Raw genomic sequence first — 18,710 nt, 5'->3', positions numbered from 1 at the left:
TGGCTGCCATAACATATAAAGAAAAAGCTGAAATGCGAATCTAAATAATTGATACGTTTGGCAGCAGTATATAATCTCTTTTTGAAAAGGAAGAAAATAACAATACAAGACAGATGAATACGTGAGAGAAAAGCTATTCCTCCTTCAAGATGTCAGAGAGGTAAGGTATATTATAAAATGTGAAGAAAATCCTCAAAGGAATAAATAAAGCCGGGTGCTATTACAGTGTAAAGAGATATTCCATTTGTCTCTTTAGATTCCATGATATAACTATAAAATAGAACATGCAATTTTGTTTGTAGAAAACGTAGATTTCTTTAGAAAAGTACATCAATTAGAGAAGAAACCATTTTAAAAATCAAAGAACAAAAGAGAGGATTCCATATTGTCCAGAACAAGGTAGAAAGGGAATTAGAAAAGATAAGGCATGAATAAATATATATTTTGAGGTCAAGATTAAGAGAAGAGAGGGCATTAGGAAACACAAATGAGTAGATTAAGATGGCACCAGTTTGGGATATTCAATTCAATATCTTTCAATTCATTCATTCAGCAGTAGAGATTGTGCACTTACTATGTGCCTGTAACTTTGCCAGATTCTAAGGTTGGTGCTCAATTCAATTGAATCTGTCATTTTTGAATGCCCATCATCTGCCCATGTCTCAGGCACTGATATGACTGAGATGAAGAAGGTATGGCTTCAAAGGGCAATCCAAAAGAGTAATTTCGAATAGTCAAAGAGTCTGATATTGTGAATCCACTGCAATTTAGAAAGGAATAAAAAATGTATATAAATTGTGGAGGACCTGCATGAGTATCAAGGGGTGGACAATTTAGTAGGTTGTTCACTTGAGACTTTTGCTTTGAAGGTTGGCCCAAATAGCATGAAAGGAGAACAAGCTAGGAGATGCATCGTATTTATATTGTGGAATTATTTTTTTCAATAAATCACTGCTTTCTTTAAGACCATGTTAAAAAGTAACAGATGCTATTGTTAATGAGACAAAGTGGGTAAATGGCAAAAAAGGAGGAAACTACACTAGGATGCAGGAAATCTATCTGTATAGGAATTATTGCTATATGGAGTATCAACCATAAAAATAATAAAGAAATACTCAATGTAATGGGAATGACATTTCTCCAGAAAGGTTTAGCAGGACTAGGGCTGGGTACAGTATTTTACATAGCAATGAGATCAAAATGACAGCAAGGAAAAGTAGTTAAAATATACAAAAATCCAAAGACCAGGATAGAGAAGTTGGACGACAGCCCAGGAAATAGGGCCAAAATCTATAAAAATGAGGGAAAGAAATATCATCACATAAAGATATAAACTAAGAGAAGGCCAGTGGGAATTTGTCCTACACTGTTGGAGGAAAATAAATTTTTAAAAGAAACTGGAAGAAAAAAGTGGAATCAGCTGAAAAGAAAATCAATACATGAGGGATGTGGATAATATCATCCAAATACCAAGAATGACTAATTGAGTATCTTTTCTACAGTTTCTTATACATGACTTATATTCAGCATACCACATAGATAGTATATACATACGTACTATTATATGTGTACAATATACATATACTCTGATAGAGATTATTTTTTTTGCTAGTCTTTTGGAACAATAGGGAAATTTTAAGGTAGCTCTTGTACCTGCTGCTATAAGGAAGGCCAAGAACGTTAAACACAATTTAGCCCTTGTGAGTTTCAGCATTAGGACAGTAAGAGGCAGCAATAGCTGGTGACCAGTGTTTGAGCTCTTGTGCTCTTATTGAAAGTTGGCAGAGGCCAGGCGCAGTGGCTCATGCCTGTAGTCCCAGCACTTTGGGAGGCCCAGGTGGCCGGATCACCAGGTCAGGAGTTCTAGACCAGCCTGGCCAATGTAGTGAAACACTGTCTCTACTAAAAATACAAAAAATTAGCCAAGTGTGGTGGCAGGTGCCTGTAATCCCAGCTACACAAGAGGCTGAGGCAGGAGAATCAGTTGCACCTGGGAGGTGAAGGTTGCAGTGAGCCGAGATTGCGCCATTGTACTCCAGCCTCGGTGACAGTGCGGGACTCCGTCTCAAAAAAGAAAGCTGGCAGAAGACAACTCCTATTGAAGAGAAAAAAAATGTCCAAAACAGCAACCTATAAGATGACTATCATGAAAAAGGTGTTATGGGCAGATACTTTATTATTCAAAAAAATGTCAAGGAAATTATACTTATATTTTTTTTAAATGTATACATTTGAAAATTATAACTCCAGTGATTTTTAGAAGAGTACAGTAAAGATAAAGCAGAGGACAAAACAGAGGTGCTACCTTTTAATTTTCATTGAAAACCTATAGCAAAATGCAAGATACTGGGCAGGAGAGTTAACAGCAGTTCAGGAAAAGGTTGCCAGAAATTTAAGTACAGTGTTAAAGTCTTCCACTGTAGACCCCTGTGGAATTTGGGAGCCAGTTAAGGAAATAAGGAAATTAGAGTAAGTGAATTAAAATAGTTTACAAAGGGCTAATGAAAAGAATGGGAAAAGAGAAAAATCATATATTGAGGACCTTTGGCATAAAGAAAGATTCTCTGGGATAACTGAGATCCAGAAACATACAAAATGCTTTGTATCAAGAGATGAATTTGCCGTGGCCATACGTATTATCTCTTGATGTTTACTCTGTAACAAAGCCAGCAGGGAAGTAACTTTATCCTCATTTTAGAGATGGAAGAACTAATACCCAGGGAATTTAGTAACTAGCTCAGCTTCTAACTAGTAAGTACTAGAGCCAGGATTTGAACACAGACACCTAGTGTCCTAAAGGTGATACGCTTAGCAGTATGCTACATTGATACTACACTTAAAACGTTTCGTTACTATAGAAGGAAGTTTCCAAGTAATAAGCAGAAAACAATAAAAACTGTTTACAGACAATGCTAAAAATACTAGTATGCTGAATTCTTAAGAAATTATTACTAAATATTATAGAAATCTTGTTGATGTCCCATTGAAATTTTAAAATCCCTGAAAACGACATGATGAATGTTTTTTTGTTTTGTTAATATATTGCATATTATACTATGTAACAATATATTAGTATAACATTATAATTTTATATAATACATAATAAAAATAAATGATAATGTTAATTTAAAAAGTATAGCATTTCTTAGTAGGAGAGGCCTTAAAAAACATTAGGTAAATGAAGTCCACTTATCGCTAAGAGATGAAATTTGGTGATCAAATAACTTGAAATTTTCATTTATTTATTTATTTTTTTGAGACAGAGACTCACTTGGTCGCCCAGGCTGGAGTGCAGTGGTGCAATCTTGGCTCACTACAACATTCGCCTCCTGGGTTCAAGAGATTCTCGTGCCTCAACTTCCCGAGTAGCTGGGATTACAGGCATGCACCACCATGTCTGGCTAATTTTTGTATTTTCAGTAGAGACGGGGTTTCACCATGTTGGCCAGGCTGGTCTTGAACTCCTGACTTCAAGTGATCCGCCTGCCTAGGCCTCCCAAAGTGCTGGAATTACAGGCGTGAGCCACCAAGCCCGGCTGAAATTTTTATTTTTTAAGTAGAATGCAGTAGAGGTGCTTGGCATCATATCACCTTTAAATAGTTTTATTTATTTAGCAAATGTAGTGATTATATTAATCTGGCTATATTCTTGAGTACAGTTCTAGAAAGGCATGGTATTAAAATATCAGGTGTAAGCAAAACTTGTAAGCGTTTATTTAAATAAAAAGAGGTGTTGCCCTGTACTTGCATGGTTTTTGTAGTAAACTACATACTCCCAAGTACTCTGCTCCCTTTTGGAAGATTTTAACTCCTGGTCACTATCATGATCTCCAGCACAATTCTTTTCTGCAAATCTAGCTTTCACTGGCTTTCCTCCCCCACCCTAATTATACTGTCTCAGACCTGTAGTTACAATTGCATTCTCTTCATCATTTCAGTTTCAAGCACCCACTACTCTCCAGTAGCAGTGATATTTTTTGCTAATTCTTGAAACATCTAGCATACTCCTGCTAAACGTCCTTAGTACTTAACGGTTCCCTCTGTCATGAATGCCTTTCCTCTATACATCTGCACTATCTACACAGTTCACTCCCATAGCTCAAATCTTCAGGTCTTTGTTGATCATCTTATTTAAGGTTTTAGCTTCCCCCCCAACCACAGCTATCCTTATCCCTTGTTCTGTCATTTTTATTCATAGCATTTTCATCTACAGATAGATGTAAAACTATAAATATAGGTAAATTTTAGGTATACTACACATTTGCCAGTTTATCACTGGTCTCCTCCATGAGGCAAGGATTTTTGTGTTCTGGTCACTCTGCATCTCTAGACCCTCTACTAGGGCCTAGTACATAATTGGGCCCAATACATTTCTTTTGAACATATTAACTGTGGTTCAGTGAAGAAAAGAGCTATTGCAAGTGTGTGTAGTTATATATTTTATGGAGGGGAAAATAACTTAATCTTTGGAAAGTGAACTCAAACTGTGAACGTGACCAGGAAAATGATACGTGTTATAACACGTGGGCTTTCTCTAAAATAACTCAGTTATTTGATTCTTTTCCAATTTATCTGTTTTACAGTATTATGCAGGTATTCCACTTTTGGCAAACAGTTTGTAATCTTCCATATGTTGCTACATTTTGAACTGGAAAAACCCCAGTGACTTAACTCCCTGACTTAACTGCAGTTTACTTTATCCGCAAGTAAAGATAAAGCTTTTCTACAGCCTTCTAAAACAACTGTGTGCGTGAGTGCTCTCACCATGAGGCCTTAGATTTCAATGTAGCAAGCATGTTATTTTACATGTGTTAGCAAATAGCAAAAGGAGTGACAACACACTATTTTATTGTTTATTAGATTACATAATTTATAATCATTAATTACAGGAACCTGTTTATCAACAAACATAATGTAATTTATTGAAAGAAGTAACAAATTATAATAAGCTGTTCTATTTATAATTTACTTTTAAATATCTTTATATATTTTCTTTTAATTCTCACAACCACAGAAGTGTCAATTAACATTATTAAGGAAAGAGCTTAATATCAAACTCTGCAAGCAAGCCGATATAAATAAGAATTTCCCACTGATTTCTCTTCTTCTTGACATTTAATGGTTATCTTTGAGGACCAAAATTGTGGAGAATCAGGAACTGACATGCTGATTTGCCTTTTGTCCTTCTGTATGACAGGGAGGTTGTCAATGTTTACTCTGGATAGTATTACTGTTCAGAATGGTGCTAACAGTACTTTATGGACAATCTGACTGGGTGATCTGAGTTTTACACTGAACCTAGTTACTTTAGAACCTGACAGTACAGCCTGAGAGCAATACATGACTACACGCTATATTTTCTGCCAACAATTGTTCCTTTAATCTCGTGCTTCTTCTAGTCAAAACCCTCCAAGTCAAAAAGAAGCAAAAGTGAACCCAAGCAGATACTGCCATTTAAGTAACAGTTTTCCATTTTCCTTTTTAAAGAAAACTGTAGTGTTTTGTTTTTGTTTTTGGTTTTGTTTTTGTTTTTTTTAACAGACTAACATAGCAACTGGAAGACTCATGTGCCCAGATGAGCACTCCGATCTAGTTCTCCCCTTGGAAAGAGTGCCAGCAAGTTGTTCCACAAACTCCAGGGGTTTATCTGGGTCTCGCACATGTGTATCTTGGCATTCTCATTGGCTACCCCTGACCTCTGATATCTGAAATATTTTGGCAGGAATTGACATCAATAAGAACCCTTCTCTGAGTTTCGGCTCTTACAAAATAAAAATGTGCCGACTTCCACTTTCGAATATTTAAATCTGATCTAAAGGTTACTTGGTGGACTTTTGAAGATTTTTTTTACAAGTGTGAAGTAATATTAATAACAGCTGCTATACATTTATTTTTAAACTTCTTTAATTTACATAGCTATCTTTCGAAGGTTCTCTTGACATTAAAAAGCTGTCATATTTTAAAATCTTTGTTCTTTGAGAGATTAAAAGCTTATTCTTTTAGGAAAGTATTAAGGTGATGAAAAAGAGTGGAGGTTTCCTCTCAGTGGTCATCTTCAAGTGTTCTCAGCAAGATTTTGCCTAGCATTTCAAAGGAGACTGATATTGTCCCCAGATACTAGCTATATGCTTTCCAAAATAAATATTTTCTTTTTCTTTTAGAAATAAAAAAATGGGCCGGGCACGGTGGCTCATGCCTGTAATCCCAGCACTTTGGGAGGCCGAGACGGGCGGATCACGAGGTCAGGAGATCCAGACCATCCTGGCTAACATTGTGAAATCCCATCTCTACCAAAAATACAAAAAAAAAAAAAAAAAAAAAAAAAAATTAGCTGGATGTGGTGGCAGGCGCCTGTAGTCCCAGCCACCGGGAGGCTGAGGCAGGAGAATGGCATGAACCCAGGAGGTGAAGCTTGCAGTGAGCCGAGATGGCGCCACTGCACTCCAGTCTGGGCGACAGAGCAAGACTCCTTCTCAAAAAAAAAAAAAAAGAAATAAAAAAAGGTCAAAAAGGGGATCTAACTCTTGCTCTCCTAACAGCAAAATGATCAAACTATAAAATATACACCCCTAAAAATTGGCTAATTTTAGTGATGGGTAGCAGTCCTCCATAAAAATAATGGGATCCAGAAGTGGTTAATAATAATTAACATTATTAATAATTCATTATTCATAATAAAAACCTGACAGCATTTTTTAAACCCCAATTTAAAAAAGGTAACCACTCTTTGTTGTGGCTTCTCTTTTCCTTCAGTGACACAGTGAATACTTACAGTGAATTCAGAGAGCGTAGTCCTTGGAAAGCATCTGGTGCAAGTTCAGAGATCTGATTATTGCTCAGGTCGCTAAGATTAGAAATAGGGTTAGGTTACATTCAATCAAATGTCAGTGAGATTTACTGCGGAAAAAGCTATGTATGGCTTTTAAATGTTGGTTTTGTACTTATCAAGACATGTCCAAAATGTGCAACATTGAACATCTGAAGGATCAGAAATTTAAAAAAGAAATCATACTTTTTAAAATAACCATTGTCTACTTTCCCATATAAGATGCTATGTCTTATTTTTGACAATAGAACACCTGAACATATGTTCATATGCAAAATATATTGACCATAAACATTCACATTTGTATGAATCAATATGCTAAATTGCAGACCTTTAAAAATTACAGTTTAGATATTAAGATTAAAATATTATTACAGAGCTAGTAATCAGACAGTCACATCACTTAATATTTAAGCTGTCAAACACTTATATATTCATACTTAAGTTTCTTTGCATGGTCTCATGACCTCTATAATTTTTAAAATTACATATATTGTAGAATATTGTTCACTCACATTCGTCTAAGCTTTTTATATGGTGAGAAAGCTCCAGGAGGGATGATTTTGATTGTGTTCTGTTCCAAACGTCTGCAATGAAAAAAAATTCAACTTTTAAATGGAAATGTGAACCCTCGGACATGTTTAATTCAAGCTCAGGATTCACATCAAGAAGTAAAGTTGATGTTCTTCATGAGTGATATATTTTTTCCTGAAAAATAAGTACTAAATTTAATTTTTCTGTCCCTAAATGTGAAGCAAATTGGGATTAAAAACAAAGCAATTATAAAAATAATTAAAATATTCAGATTTTTAAGTACTACATATCCATCAATATTTAAGTCTGGACTTTGTACAAAAGAAACAATACCTTTAAGAAACTAACTTAGGAGTACATTTTAATTACCTTAATATAAGTTAGAGAAGTAGGTAGAAATACTGAATAGATCTATTACATATTTTAGATACAATCATAACTCTTCCACAAAGAAGATTACAGTTGAATATTAAATTTTATAAACCTTTTATTTCCTCTACGGAAAGCATATTATAGGTTAAAAAACAATTTTATACTCACAAAATTAATTTTGAAGCTTCTTATAAGGAAAAATGTTAAATTATAAATCCATATATGCTACAGATATTTTCAGTAAGACAGTCTAGACTCTGTGGATTCATTTTGTGAATATTTCACATAAAAACCACTGCAGCAAAGTGCATTTGAGCACAACTGAAGTATTTTTATGGTATACTAAAATCACAGAGTTGAAAATAACTGATATCATCTATTCTATGGTCCTGCTAACAGAGAAAGACAAGATTTTACCCACCTAGTTATGAAACGCACAAATAAGTAGATTGCATGAAGTCTTTTGGTACATATTTTAGTCTATCAAAAAAATGTTGCTTCTCAGCCTCCTTTCTCTCCAAAGAAACATCGTTATGATCATTTCCCATCCCCTTCTCCTCTGTTCTGCTCTGTCTCCCAAAGAGCTGACTCCAGTGAACCATATATCCCAGGCTCACTTGCCAACAGGCTACTGTGAGATTTGCCAGTGACAGACACTGGTAGGGTGGTGAAAGGTTGGCGGGGAGAAGAAGCCAGGATATTTCTTCCCTTCTCTGTCTCAGGGGATGTCCACAGCAGTGGTCTCGTCTCCTTCCTAATTTTACTTTCCGTTGGTGCCACCTCCTAATTTTATAAAATACCAGCTTCTTCTGTCCTTATAGACCTGGGTTGGTAGCAGTTTTTTCCCTGTTACCTTCCTTCAACTGTTCAGTCTATTCTCTACATTAAATCCCTTTGTTTTTCAACAGAAAAATAGAGTTCACTTTCAATAGGAAAATAAAGCTCAACTAGCATGAGCTCCACTTTCCCGCCCGGATTTGAAAAAATATATGCATATATATTATATATATATGTATGTATACATACTTGTATATATTTAAATATGAATAAATATCATGACAACATAGTGACCATATATGTGTCATATACATTAATTCATTTTTATCGAATGTTGGTAATACTTTAACGCATACACACACACACACATGCACATACACACGCGTAACATTTAATGAAAATAAAATCAAAACAAATTATCCCTAGGACATTAAATGAAATTGCCAAAATTTTGGTCTTTTCTGATTTCAAAGCCCTTCTCATGGTGCTATGGTTTTTCTTCAACAGTATCAGGGTTCATTCTCTGACCTCTTTATTTCACCATTCAATGGGTTTCCTCAGTTTTCGCTGCTCTTGAACTCACTGTAACATTTGATATTACTAACAATCTTTTTTCCCTTTGATGAGACACTCTATCTCCTTGGTGCTCACTGTACTTGGAAAATGTAAAAATATGGTTAAAAAACTAAATCCATAATGCCCTACTCAGATCAGGGAGTTTGACTTTAGCGTTTTTTTGCTTGCATATTTATTTATGCGTATTTATTTTATATAATTGAGTATTACTGCATATAGAATTTTGAGCATATTTTATGTAATTGAGGTATTACTACAAATAGAATTGGGTGTATTGTCTTTACATCCAATAACATATCATACATGTATTGCTATATCATTTAACATTTTGTAAGACATTACTTTTAATGCCTTCATAATATTCCACTGTTGAAACATACCCTATTTCCTTAATTCTTTCTTATTATCAGACATGTATATATTAGTGATACTTTTATACTAGTATTGATATTAACAATGCTTAGTTATTTTAAGACAGTGAAAGCATGGCCTCCTTTTAAATCCTTTCCTTATTTTCTTAGGTATAATAAGTTGTGCCTTTTCCTACATACCCAAGGACATCCTCTTAACTCCTCTGTTCTTATTCCACTATATTCTATTCGTTTTCACATATCCCTGCTAACTGCGTTCTTGGCTCCTAATAGGTGGATTTACTCCAGAAGACAGTAAATAAACTGTATGATGGAAATATGAATTTGTCTTCTGTATTATTTATCTATGTCATAAGAAAGGGAGTTTTTTTTCAAAAGCTCTAAATAGAGTGTAGGACATGTAAATCATTCGCCTGTTACTTTATTGATTAGAATGTTTTGATTGACAGTTAAGAGAAATTCTTTTTGGCCTTTACTCATTCTTATAGTAAAATTTTAAGCTTAAAATGTAATCAATAAAAATACAGAGAATACGAGCTACAGATGGAATAATACTGATTCGTTGGAAGACTCTTCATGTCTTGGTCAATTAAGTATTATTTCAATGTATTAAAGATTTGCTCACAATAACGTAGTGCTATGATGAGAAAAAATTAATAGCTCTTAGTGACTAGTAGATTTCTTTTAATAGTAATGCAAAGCTAGTTCATATACTACTTTTCATAGATATTATTTCAGGTTCTTGAAAATAATCTAAAGAAACCAATAATCATTAATTCATTCATTCACCCTATAAATATTTAATGTCTACTCTGTACAAAATATTAAGCTATATAACTGGAATTCAATGATAATCAAAAAACAGAGATGTTCATACATTTGTGAAAGTTTTATTGATAAATAATCTTATTTTGCAGTTAGATTTCAAAACGAATTTCTCCAATGTAAGTATTTTTAAATGCTATATTCAGCATAGAGACTTCTAAAATGTCAATAACCTTAACTCACAAATGTGGCCAAACTAACTCTATAATTTAATATAACTGAAGATTTTCCCTGGAAAATTTAAAATTCATTTATTATTTTAAAGTCTCAAACTAGAATACTCGTAATGATCACTAATTTTTCTAATGACACTCAAATATATGTTATGATTATTTCTGTAATTAATCTACAACTAATTTCACTGATTGTCGCCAAAAAACCCAAATTATACAATAAATAAAGCCTTGTTTTTTGAAAATGCTGCATACTCAGAAAGTTATAAAACAAAGAGGAGTCATGATAAAATGGCATTATATTTTTATATGCAAAAACAATATTTCAGACACACTTGAGTCATGCTGCATGAATCATCTGTTATTGCAATGTACCAAGGACTTGATCTTCACATTGCAAATTATTGCATTTACATGTACCACAGAAAGCTGTACAATGACATGTACCATGGACTTGTTTACTTTTATTCATTTATCTATTTTCAATCTTGTTCCAAAAAAAGTATTTGAAACAGAGTTTACGTTGTTATTCACACTGACTCAGCAGTGAACTGGTTTTTATTGCACTGTCTCAGCAGTTCATTAAGGCAAAACGTAATTGCATCCTTCATTCAGAGGGACAGATTCTCAAGCAGGAAAATATTCTACCATGGACAGATGTCAAACAATAAATTTTAATATATTATAAAATGTCTGTTGTCTCTTATTTAGTGGAGAAACAATAAACTAATGTGTACTTATTGCAAACTTTTGGGTCTTTAGAATAAAGGGGTTTTCCTTTTCATTGTAAGAATTTTAGAATATATTTGATAAACTAAACCCAACACACATCTCAAATGATGTCCTTTGTCCTACAAAAAGAGGAAAACATATTTAAATCAGATTATAAAAAATAAAGAAGTGAAATAATAAAGTTTTCAGGTTGAGGTAAAAGGAAAGGGCAAATAAAATTTACATTTTCTAGCATTGCTGTCCTGTAATCTGTGCTTTAATAGCATAGAAGCTGCTGAATTTTATAGAGTGCAAATTTGAATCCATTGTTCCATAAAGAACCTAATTAAAAACATTCTGGGATTCCAAAAATAGATAGTATAATCGCTAAGATATATTTGCATGCCATGGATAAAATCCACCATAATTAAGAGATTTTCAAATGTCAGTCCTTCGGAGAAAATTCAATATCTTGAGTTTCAAAGTAAAAATAGATTTAGAAAGTGATTAGGGGAAGAAAGTACTGTAAAGCACATACTACAAGAAAGACTTTTCCATGTAAAAGGAGCCAACACCTTTTTCTCCACATAGTTTATGTAAATGATTGCATAACATTTTATCACTGTATGTGTTTGTGTGTTTACATACACACACACATGAAACCAAAGCAATGGCTGTTACTACTCTTTCAAATGTAGAAGGAAATTTTAGTTACATGCTCAGTATATGAGAAGATGAAGACAGTTTTCTAACTGCACCAATAAAAATAACTCAAAAGTATGTTTATCCAATAAAAGACTTCTTCCCATTCTGTCTCCACTTCTACAATTTTTTTCTCTTGCCTTCTAATTACTGCTACCTCATTACACATGTCTTCACGACTTTAAAGTTCCTAAAGAATGAACTACCCACAATATATAACACGTTCTGGTGTCTATTTCAAAAATTATAGAAAATAAAAAATGGTGAAATATCCCTCTGCTTTAAAACACAAGACCCTTAGAATATGTTAATTATGTGCAGCTATCTTTTAGCTCAATGAAGTCTAATTCTGCCACTTGTGGACTGATGGGCTCTGTAACACATAAAATACACTAATGGTTTTGGTGAGCAGATCTTACAACAGCAGAGTATATACAACATGCAGTGTGTATGACTGGACAATTAAAAAACTAGTTCTAAAGACATTTACAAGATATTAAACAGTATTAGCACTTTAAATGACGTTTTCAGCTCTCTAGCATTCAATTCCTAGACATCATTTTCAATGTTTTAAAATCGTGTTATTTTGACAAACTATATAAAATAACATCCACATGCCAAATCTTCAATAGCCCTCCTCAAGAGATATTTCTACATTTTATAGACATACATAGAATTTTTCAAGGTGTGTCATTTAGCAATGAAAAGTATGAGCTTTGCACTTATATAGACATGGACTAAATTCTGGATCTGCAGCTGATTAGCTCTCTGGACCTTACAAAAGCTATTTTCTTTCTCTGTGTCTCAGTTTCTCTTCCTGAAAAATGGGGAGAATAGAACTTACCATAAACGTTTTCTAAAAATTGCATGAGATGTAGAAAAAAATACGGTATTTTATTTCTTATACAAAAATAGTGAAGTAATAAAAATATGTATATGCAATCAAAAATATAATATATAGCACAATATATTAAATAATAAAAAGTCTACAGCATATACGGTAGACTCCCCTTACCCACAGGGGATGCATTCCAAGACCCCCTGAATGTCTGAAACCGCAGATTGTACTGAACCCTATATACGCTTTTTTTTCCTATATGCCTGTGATCAAGTTTAAAGAGATTAACAATAATAATAAAATACAACAATTATTACAATATACTATAATAAATGTTATGTGAATGTGGTCTCTCTCAAAATACATTAATATTTTCAGACTGAGGTTGACCATGGGTAACAGAAACCATGTAGAGCAAAACTGTGGAAGAGGGGGGACTATTGCAACATCACACCCCCACACACACCCACACACCCCCACACATACATTATAAAATTATATGTGTATATATAAATCTCACACATGATTTGATTTCTAGTGTGAAATAAATATATATGGTCCCAAATCATGTTTTTAAACAAATTAGCAGTACAGTTTTACAGATAACTCAGTAACTGTATAATAAACACATACACACATACATCATTCACATTGAAGCTGAAACAATATAACTGGCTGCAATCTCTGTAATCAAGAGGATTAAAATATAGCACTATCTGTAATTTGGGGACTGCCTTAGAAACACAAAAAGTTTTTATAATACCCAGTAAAATATGTCTTTGGATTGATTGTGTCTGTAACATACAGCCCAGATGCTGATTATACATGGCAATAAAACTGACCGTTCTTCGCGTTTTCTCCATCTGCTTTTAACGTAAATGGCAAAAGCAGCTGCCACAGAATAGAGCATAGTCTTAATGGGGTAAGGGAAGGGGAGGCAGAATGACTAGCTTCTGAATCTTAAGTTGTCCACTGTAGCCAACACATTCTCCTCATAGGTAAGATTGGCCCATCATTTGAAAAGGAGGAAGACGATATTCCTTTTCTTTGATGTTAAGGATTAGCTTGCCTATTACATATAATTGTAAATTAAGTATTTTCTATTTTTGGAATGTTACTTCCAACTTTAGCAGTAAATCATGTCATTAAAATCTTTCATATATTTCTACATAAAATGATCCAACATATTTTAGCCTACAGCATTATTTGTTTTATAATTGCAGTTTCCAGAACTTTGCAAATTTAATAAATATCTTCAGCGGCTTAGTGAATATTAGCCCTAGAGTGATACTTCTAGGCATACAGCTAGAAGTTTTGCCTTAGGATTGTGTCAATACTAATTGATTCTCATCAGTTTCTGTCTTGGGATTCCTTGTTCCTCAAAAGTACTCATTTTTAAATTTTATTTTACATTTTGTGATGTCATTCTAAAATATATTCCCCTGAGTGTAAATTCAGTTGGTGTTTTTATAGGAGAGAAACGCCTCATTTTCCATTTGGTCTTTAAGCATTTAAGGCAAGACAAAAATATCTATGTGTGCACCTTTTGAATATGTGTTAAAATTTTCATGCATGTATTCACAAGGACACATATTCAAATATAAAGATACACTCAATAGATGCAACCAAATGGTGTAGACTCAGGAGGGAAAAAATGGGCTTAGGCACATGGCCCACAGATTTCAGGGGGAGAGAATATGTCACTATCATTATGTTTTCATATATATATTTTTAAATCAACCCAAGAAAGAAAAACACTTAGAAGTTTTGTTGTTTTATTTCTCATTAATAACTAAAAATTTTAGACACTTACTACGAATTAGACACTGAGCTAACTCTCCAGCTTGCTAATAATTTTAGTTTTAAAAAATTACAAAAATCATCTTTCTGTATCACTTGTTTAACAGTATTATTCAATAAGCAGACAGTAGTTCTCATTATTCTCCACCCCTGTACTGAGTTATTCTCCACATTGTATAACATCTTTTTCCTAAAATTTAAATAATGCTGATCACTAGTAAAATATGAACTACATAATTTTTCACCTGTCATTCTAGCTGATTAACCATCAATCTATAACATAATTGCTAAAATGCAAATGACACTTTTACTAATTATGAGAATAAATAACATTGTGACTATGCCCCAGATGTCTTCAGTCTTATGTTAGAGGCTACATGAGTCTTATTTTACATTTGAGGGGGCCTGCATTTTTTTCCCATAGAAGTTTTAGGGGAATGAACTGCATGAGCACTAGAGCCACCTCTTGGAATAACTTCCCATCACTATCTGCTGCTAGGCCTGCCTTCATCATCCCTTATAGAGTCTGTTGCTAGTGCATTCTCAGTGGGCTCCTTTCTTTCAAACCACCCTCCATTCCATGTTAGTGATTTTTCTATCAAGGAAATCTAATCATGCTACTACCTTGCTAGAAAATTTCCCTCATATTCTATCGCCATCAGGACAGTCTCTTCTTCAAGATTTGACTTCCACTTTATATTCTAACAACTGCAAATTTTAATTTTTCCAAAAACACACTGCTCTATCATTTTCCTGGGACTCTGCACATGCAGCTTCTTATGTCTAAAAAAGCCCTCAAGTTCTCTGCCTGCAAAACACATCCTAATTCCTGAAGATTATTTGATTCTCCAAGGCAGATCAAGGTAGCCCTCCCTCTTTGTTTTTTGTGCACACATATTTTACTACTTATCTCATGTTTAAAATTCTGTTTGTGTAAAGCTTCAATTCTCTGCACTGTAAACATTTTGAAGGTTGAGACTCTCCCCTTTCATCCATAATGCCTGATGCAGAGCAAGCACTCAGAAATCTTTGTTGAGTATGTAGAAGTACTTTTTTAAAACGCTACTTTTCTGCATGTGCTTCTTGTGTTGCAATAGTACTCACTAGATTCCTTGGACTTTTGAAGAGAAACCAGTTGGAGTTTCTGTCTGTCCTTACCATAATCTCTGTGCTTATTTTAATATTTCTTTTTCTCCAATTTATTTATAATGTTATTATATTCAGTTTTACTTCTCAACTAATATTACAAAAGTTTGATTCTATCTTCTACATTTTTCTTTTGAGAAAGGTATTATATAGTTTTCTGCTTAAGTTATCACACAATTTAACAAAAACACATGTACAACATTTGTGTGTGTGTGAGTATATGTATGTATAACATGTATGTTACCTAAATAACTTCTTGGGAAATTAGGTACAAGAAAGAAATAAGTTGCAAAAAATGAATACAAATGGAGAATTTTCTTATCATGAACACAAAGTCTTCATGAAAATGGTTTCTCTGCACATAGTGGATATATGAAGCCTTTTGAAGATAATTTTTCTACTATTCTTTCAATAGTATAATTCTTTCTCTTCAATTATTCTTTCAATGACAATTAAAGACTGCTCGAGATATGCATATACAATTAGGAATTTTACCAAAATATAGATGAAAACACTCAAATGATTAATAGTGAACTCAATAATGGCCTGCGGAACTACATGCATGGTTTCATCTATAAATGTATTTTACATAATTCTTTTTACACTGTTTTGCTGTGGAGCTATCAAAGTTGCTATAAGGAGTACACTGAGTGTGGCTACCGATAACTAAGAATTAACATGAGAATCTGCCGGGTGTGGTGGGTCACACTTGTAATTCCAGCACTTTGAGAGGCCGAGGCAGGCAGATCACTTGAGCTCAGGAGTTCAAGACCAACCCAGGCAACAAGGTGAAACCCCACCTCTACCCAAAAGACAAAAAATTAGCCAGGTGTGGTGGCATGCACTTGTAGTCCCAGCTACATGGGAGGCTGAGGTGGGAGGACTGCTTGAGCCCTGGAGGCGGAGGTTGCAGTGAGCCGAGATCATGCCACTGCACTCCAGCCTAGGTGACAGAGTGAGATCTCAACCTCCTCCCCCCAAAAAAAATTAACATGAGAAGCTTCTTCTGTGGAAACATATTGTAGAACACTATTTTGTATGTTGAGTAATGAGGTGCTCTGTGTCTGTAGGAAGCCAAAATATTTTCTTTTTCTGGGCTTACCTGATGAAATCATAATATGAAAACTTGGGAAAATATAATCCAAAAACACAAGAAAATAAAAATAATAATAATGAATGATGTTTACATAAAAAATTCTTTCACATACAATGACAGTAAGACTACTAAACTCACATAAAAATAATCTAGAGAAGAATCATTGCATTTTGTTTTTCTAACCATATATATATTAGCACAGAATCAGAGATAAAATAATACTGACTTGTTTAATCATAGGATTGTTTATTTAATGACATTTCTAGGCAAGTTATATTTGATAGAGGAAAAATTAGTACTTTCATAGTACATAGGAGATACGTATGTAGTTTCTGCTATTGTGAGGATCTCAGAAGAAAATTTGAGAACGCAATTCTAATTGCCTGCATTGGCGTGATAGCTTCTTATCTCAAACCAGGTTTTCACTTTAAAAACTAACAAAACTATTTTCTACACTACAAAAAAATTAAAAGAATTTTCCTAACCTTTAGGAGACGTATAGTTTCCTACATAGTGTTTCCATGGGAATTAAGTGAAATAAACAATTTAACATTTTTGAAAAATTTTTTTATCATAAAGAAGGTTTTTATTATGTATGATACAAGACACTTTTTAAAAATACTATGTCATCTATATTTCTAACAGGCATAAAATATTGAGAGTGTTTTCATATTAGCTTGCCTGAAAAGCACAAAGTTATAAAAACATAAAATGTGAAGCGACAGTAATGCTGTAGGCTAGCTAATTTGTGAGTGGATTTGAAGTAGCAATAATATCAGGAATGTGTAAAACTGCAAAATGCTAACAAATGCTCCATGTGTTAAGAAGTGCTGTAATAAAATTATGAACTAAAGTGGAATTGCTCAAATTTTAACTTTTATAACATTTTCTAAATTACGCCGATTTCCATTACATTTTATTATCCTTAAGTTAAATATGTTTATGTTTTAAAATATTTTCACAATGAAACAATAAAGTTCTTTCAAAGTGAAAACAATTGCACTTTGAAATTTCCAACCTACTTGTTATTTAACAAGGCAAACTCAGAATATTGACTATTTCTTTCATACCATGTTACATTTAAAAAATGGTATTATTTGCCTTACTTATTTTACCAATATTGTCTGAATAGTAGTCAAGTTCATCCATATGTGCTGTAAAAAAATTAGTCAAATTTTGTACTGTATTTTTTAACATTTAGCATAATTAAAATAAACTACTTGCACAGCATGATAGATATTCTGCTGGTTGAAATATTACTAAATACATGCTAATCAATCAAAAATTCATACTTTGATGAGTACTTATAATTATTTTAAATCAGCCAGTACATAATAGGCTCAAGGCAAGTTGGTCAAATCTAACTTGCATATCTTTACATATAAAAAGTCAGATGACTCTGGGCAGGGCGTGGTGTCCCTGTAATCCCAGCACTTTGGGAGGCTGAGGCGGGCAGATCACGAGGTCAGGAGACCCAGACCATCCTGGCTAACACAGTGAAACCCCATCTCTACTAAAAATACAAAGAACTAGCTGGGTATGCTGGGGGGCGCCTGTAGTCCCAGCTACTCAGGAGGCTGAGCAGGAGAATGGCGTGAACCCAGGAGGCGGAGTTTGCAGTAAGCCAAGAAGGTGCCACTGCACTCCAGCCTGGGTGACAGAGCGAGACTCTGTCTCAAAAACAAACAAACAAACAAACAAACAAAAAACAAAGTCAGATGACTTTGAAATATGTGGACTCAAAATTGAGTATTATTTAATAAATTAAGGATTCAATATTTTGAGCGGGACAAATGCAGAAATAGAAAGCAAAAAGTTTAAGCGTATATGGGAGGTAGTTATCTAAACAGAAATGAACAGAAAAAGACACTTTTAAAATTATATTTGCAACATATACCTACAACAAAGAACTAATATCCAGAATCTACAAGGAACTCTAACAACTCAAGAAAAAATAAACAAT

The 18,710-nt window shown here is 33.7% G+C and overlaps 1 protein-coding gene across 4 annotated transcripts in view; it reads right to left on the bottom strand.

Moving 5' to 3' along the window:
• Positions 1–18,710, bottom strand: part of SLIT2 (slit guidance ligand 2) — a 368,351-nt gene that overhangs the window by 102,841 nt on the left and 246,800 nt on the right. For all 4 annotated transcript variants that reach the window (XM_019025924.4, XM_019025925.4, XM_055385658.2 and 1 more), the window contains exons 10-11: positions 7,342–7,413; positions 6,773–6,844 (exon numbers count right to left, since the gene is read on the bottom strand). In XM_019025924.4, coding sequence (XP_018881469.1) covers positions 6,773–6,844; positions 7,342–7,413 — 144 coding nt within the window. The remainder of the gene's footprint in view (positions 1–6,772; positions 6,845–7,341; positions 7,414–18,710) is intronic.

The sequence above is a fragment of the Gorilla gorilla genome, chromosome 3, assembly GCF_029281585.2.
Source record: "Gorilla gorilla gorilla isolate KB3781 chromosome 3, NHGRI_mGorGor1-v2.1_pri, whole genome shotgun sequence".
Taxonomy (NCBI): Eukaryota; Metazoa; Chordata; class Mammalia; order Primates; family Hominidae; genus Gorilla; species Gorilla gorilla.
Note: the sequence above shows the minus strand (reverse complement) of the source record. Positions and strands in the feature narration are given on the sequence as shown.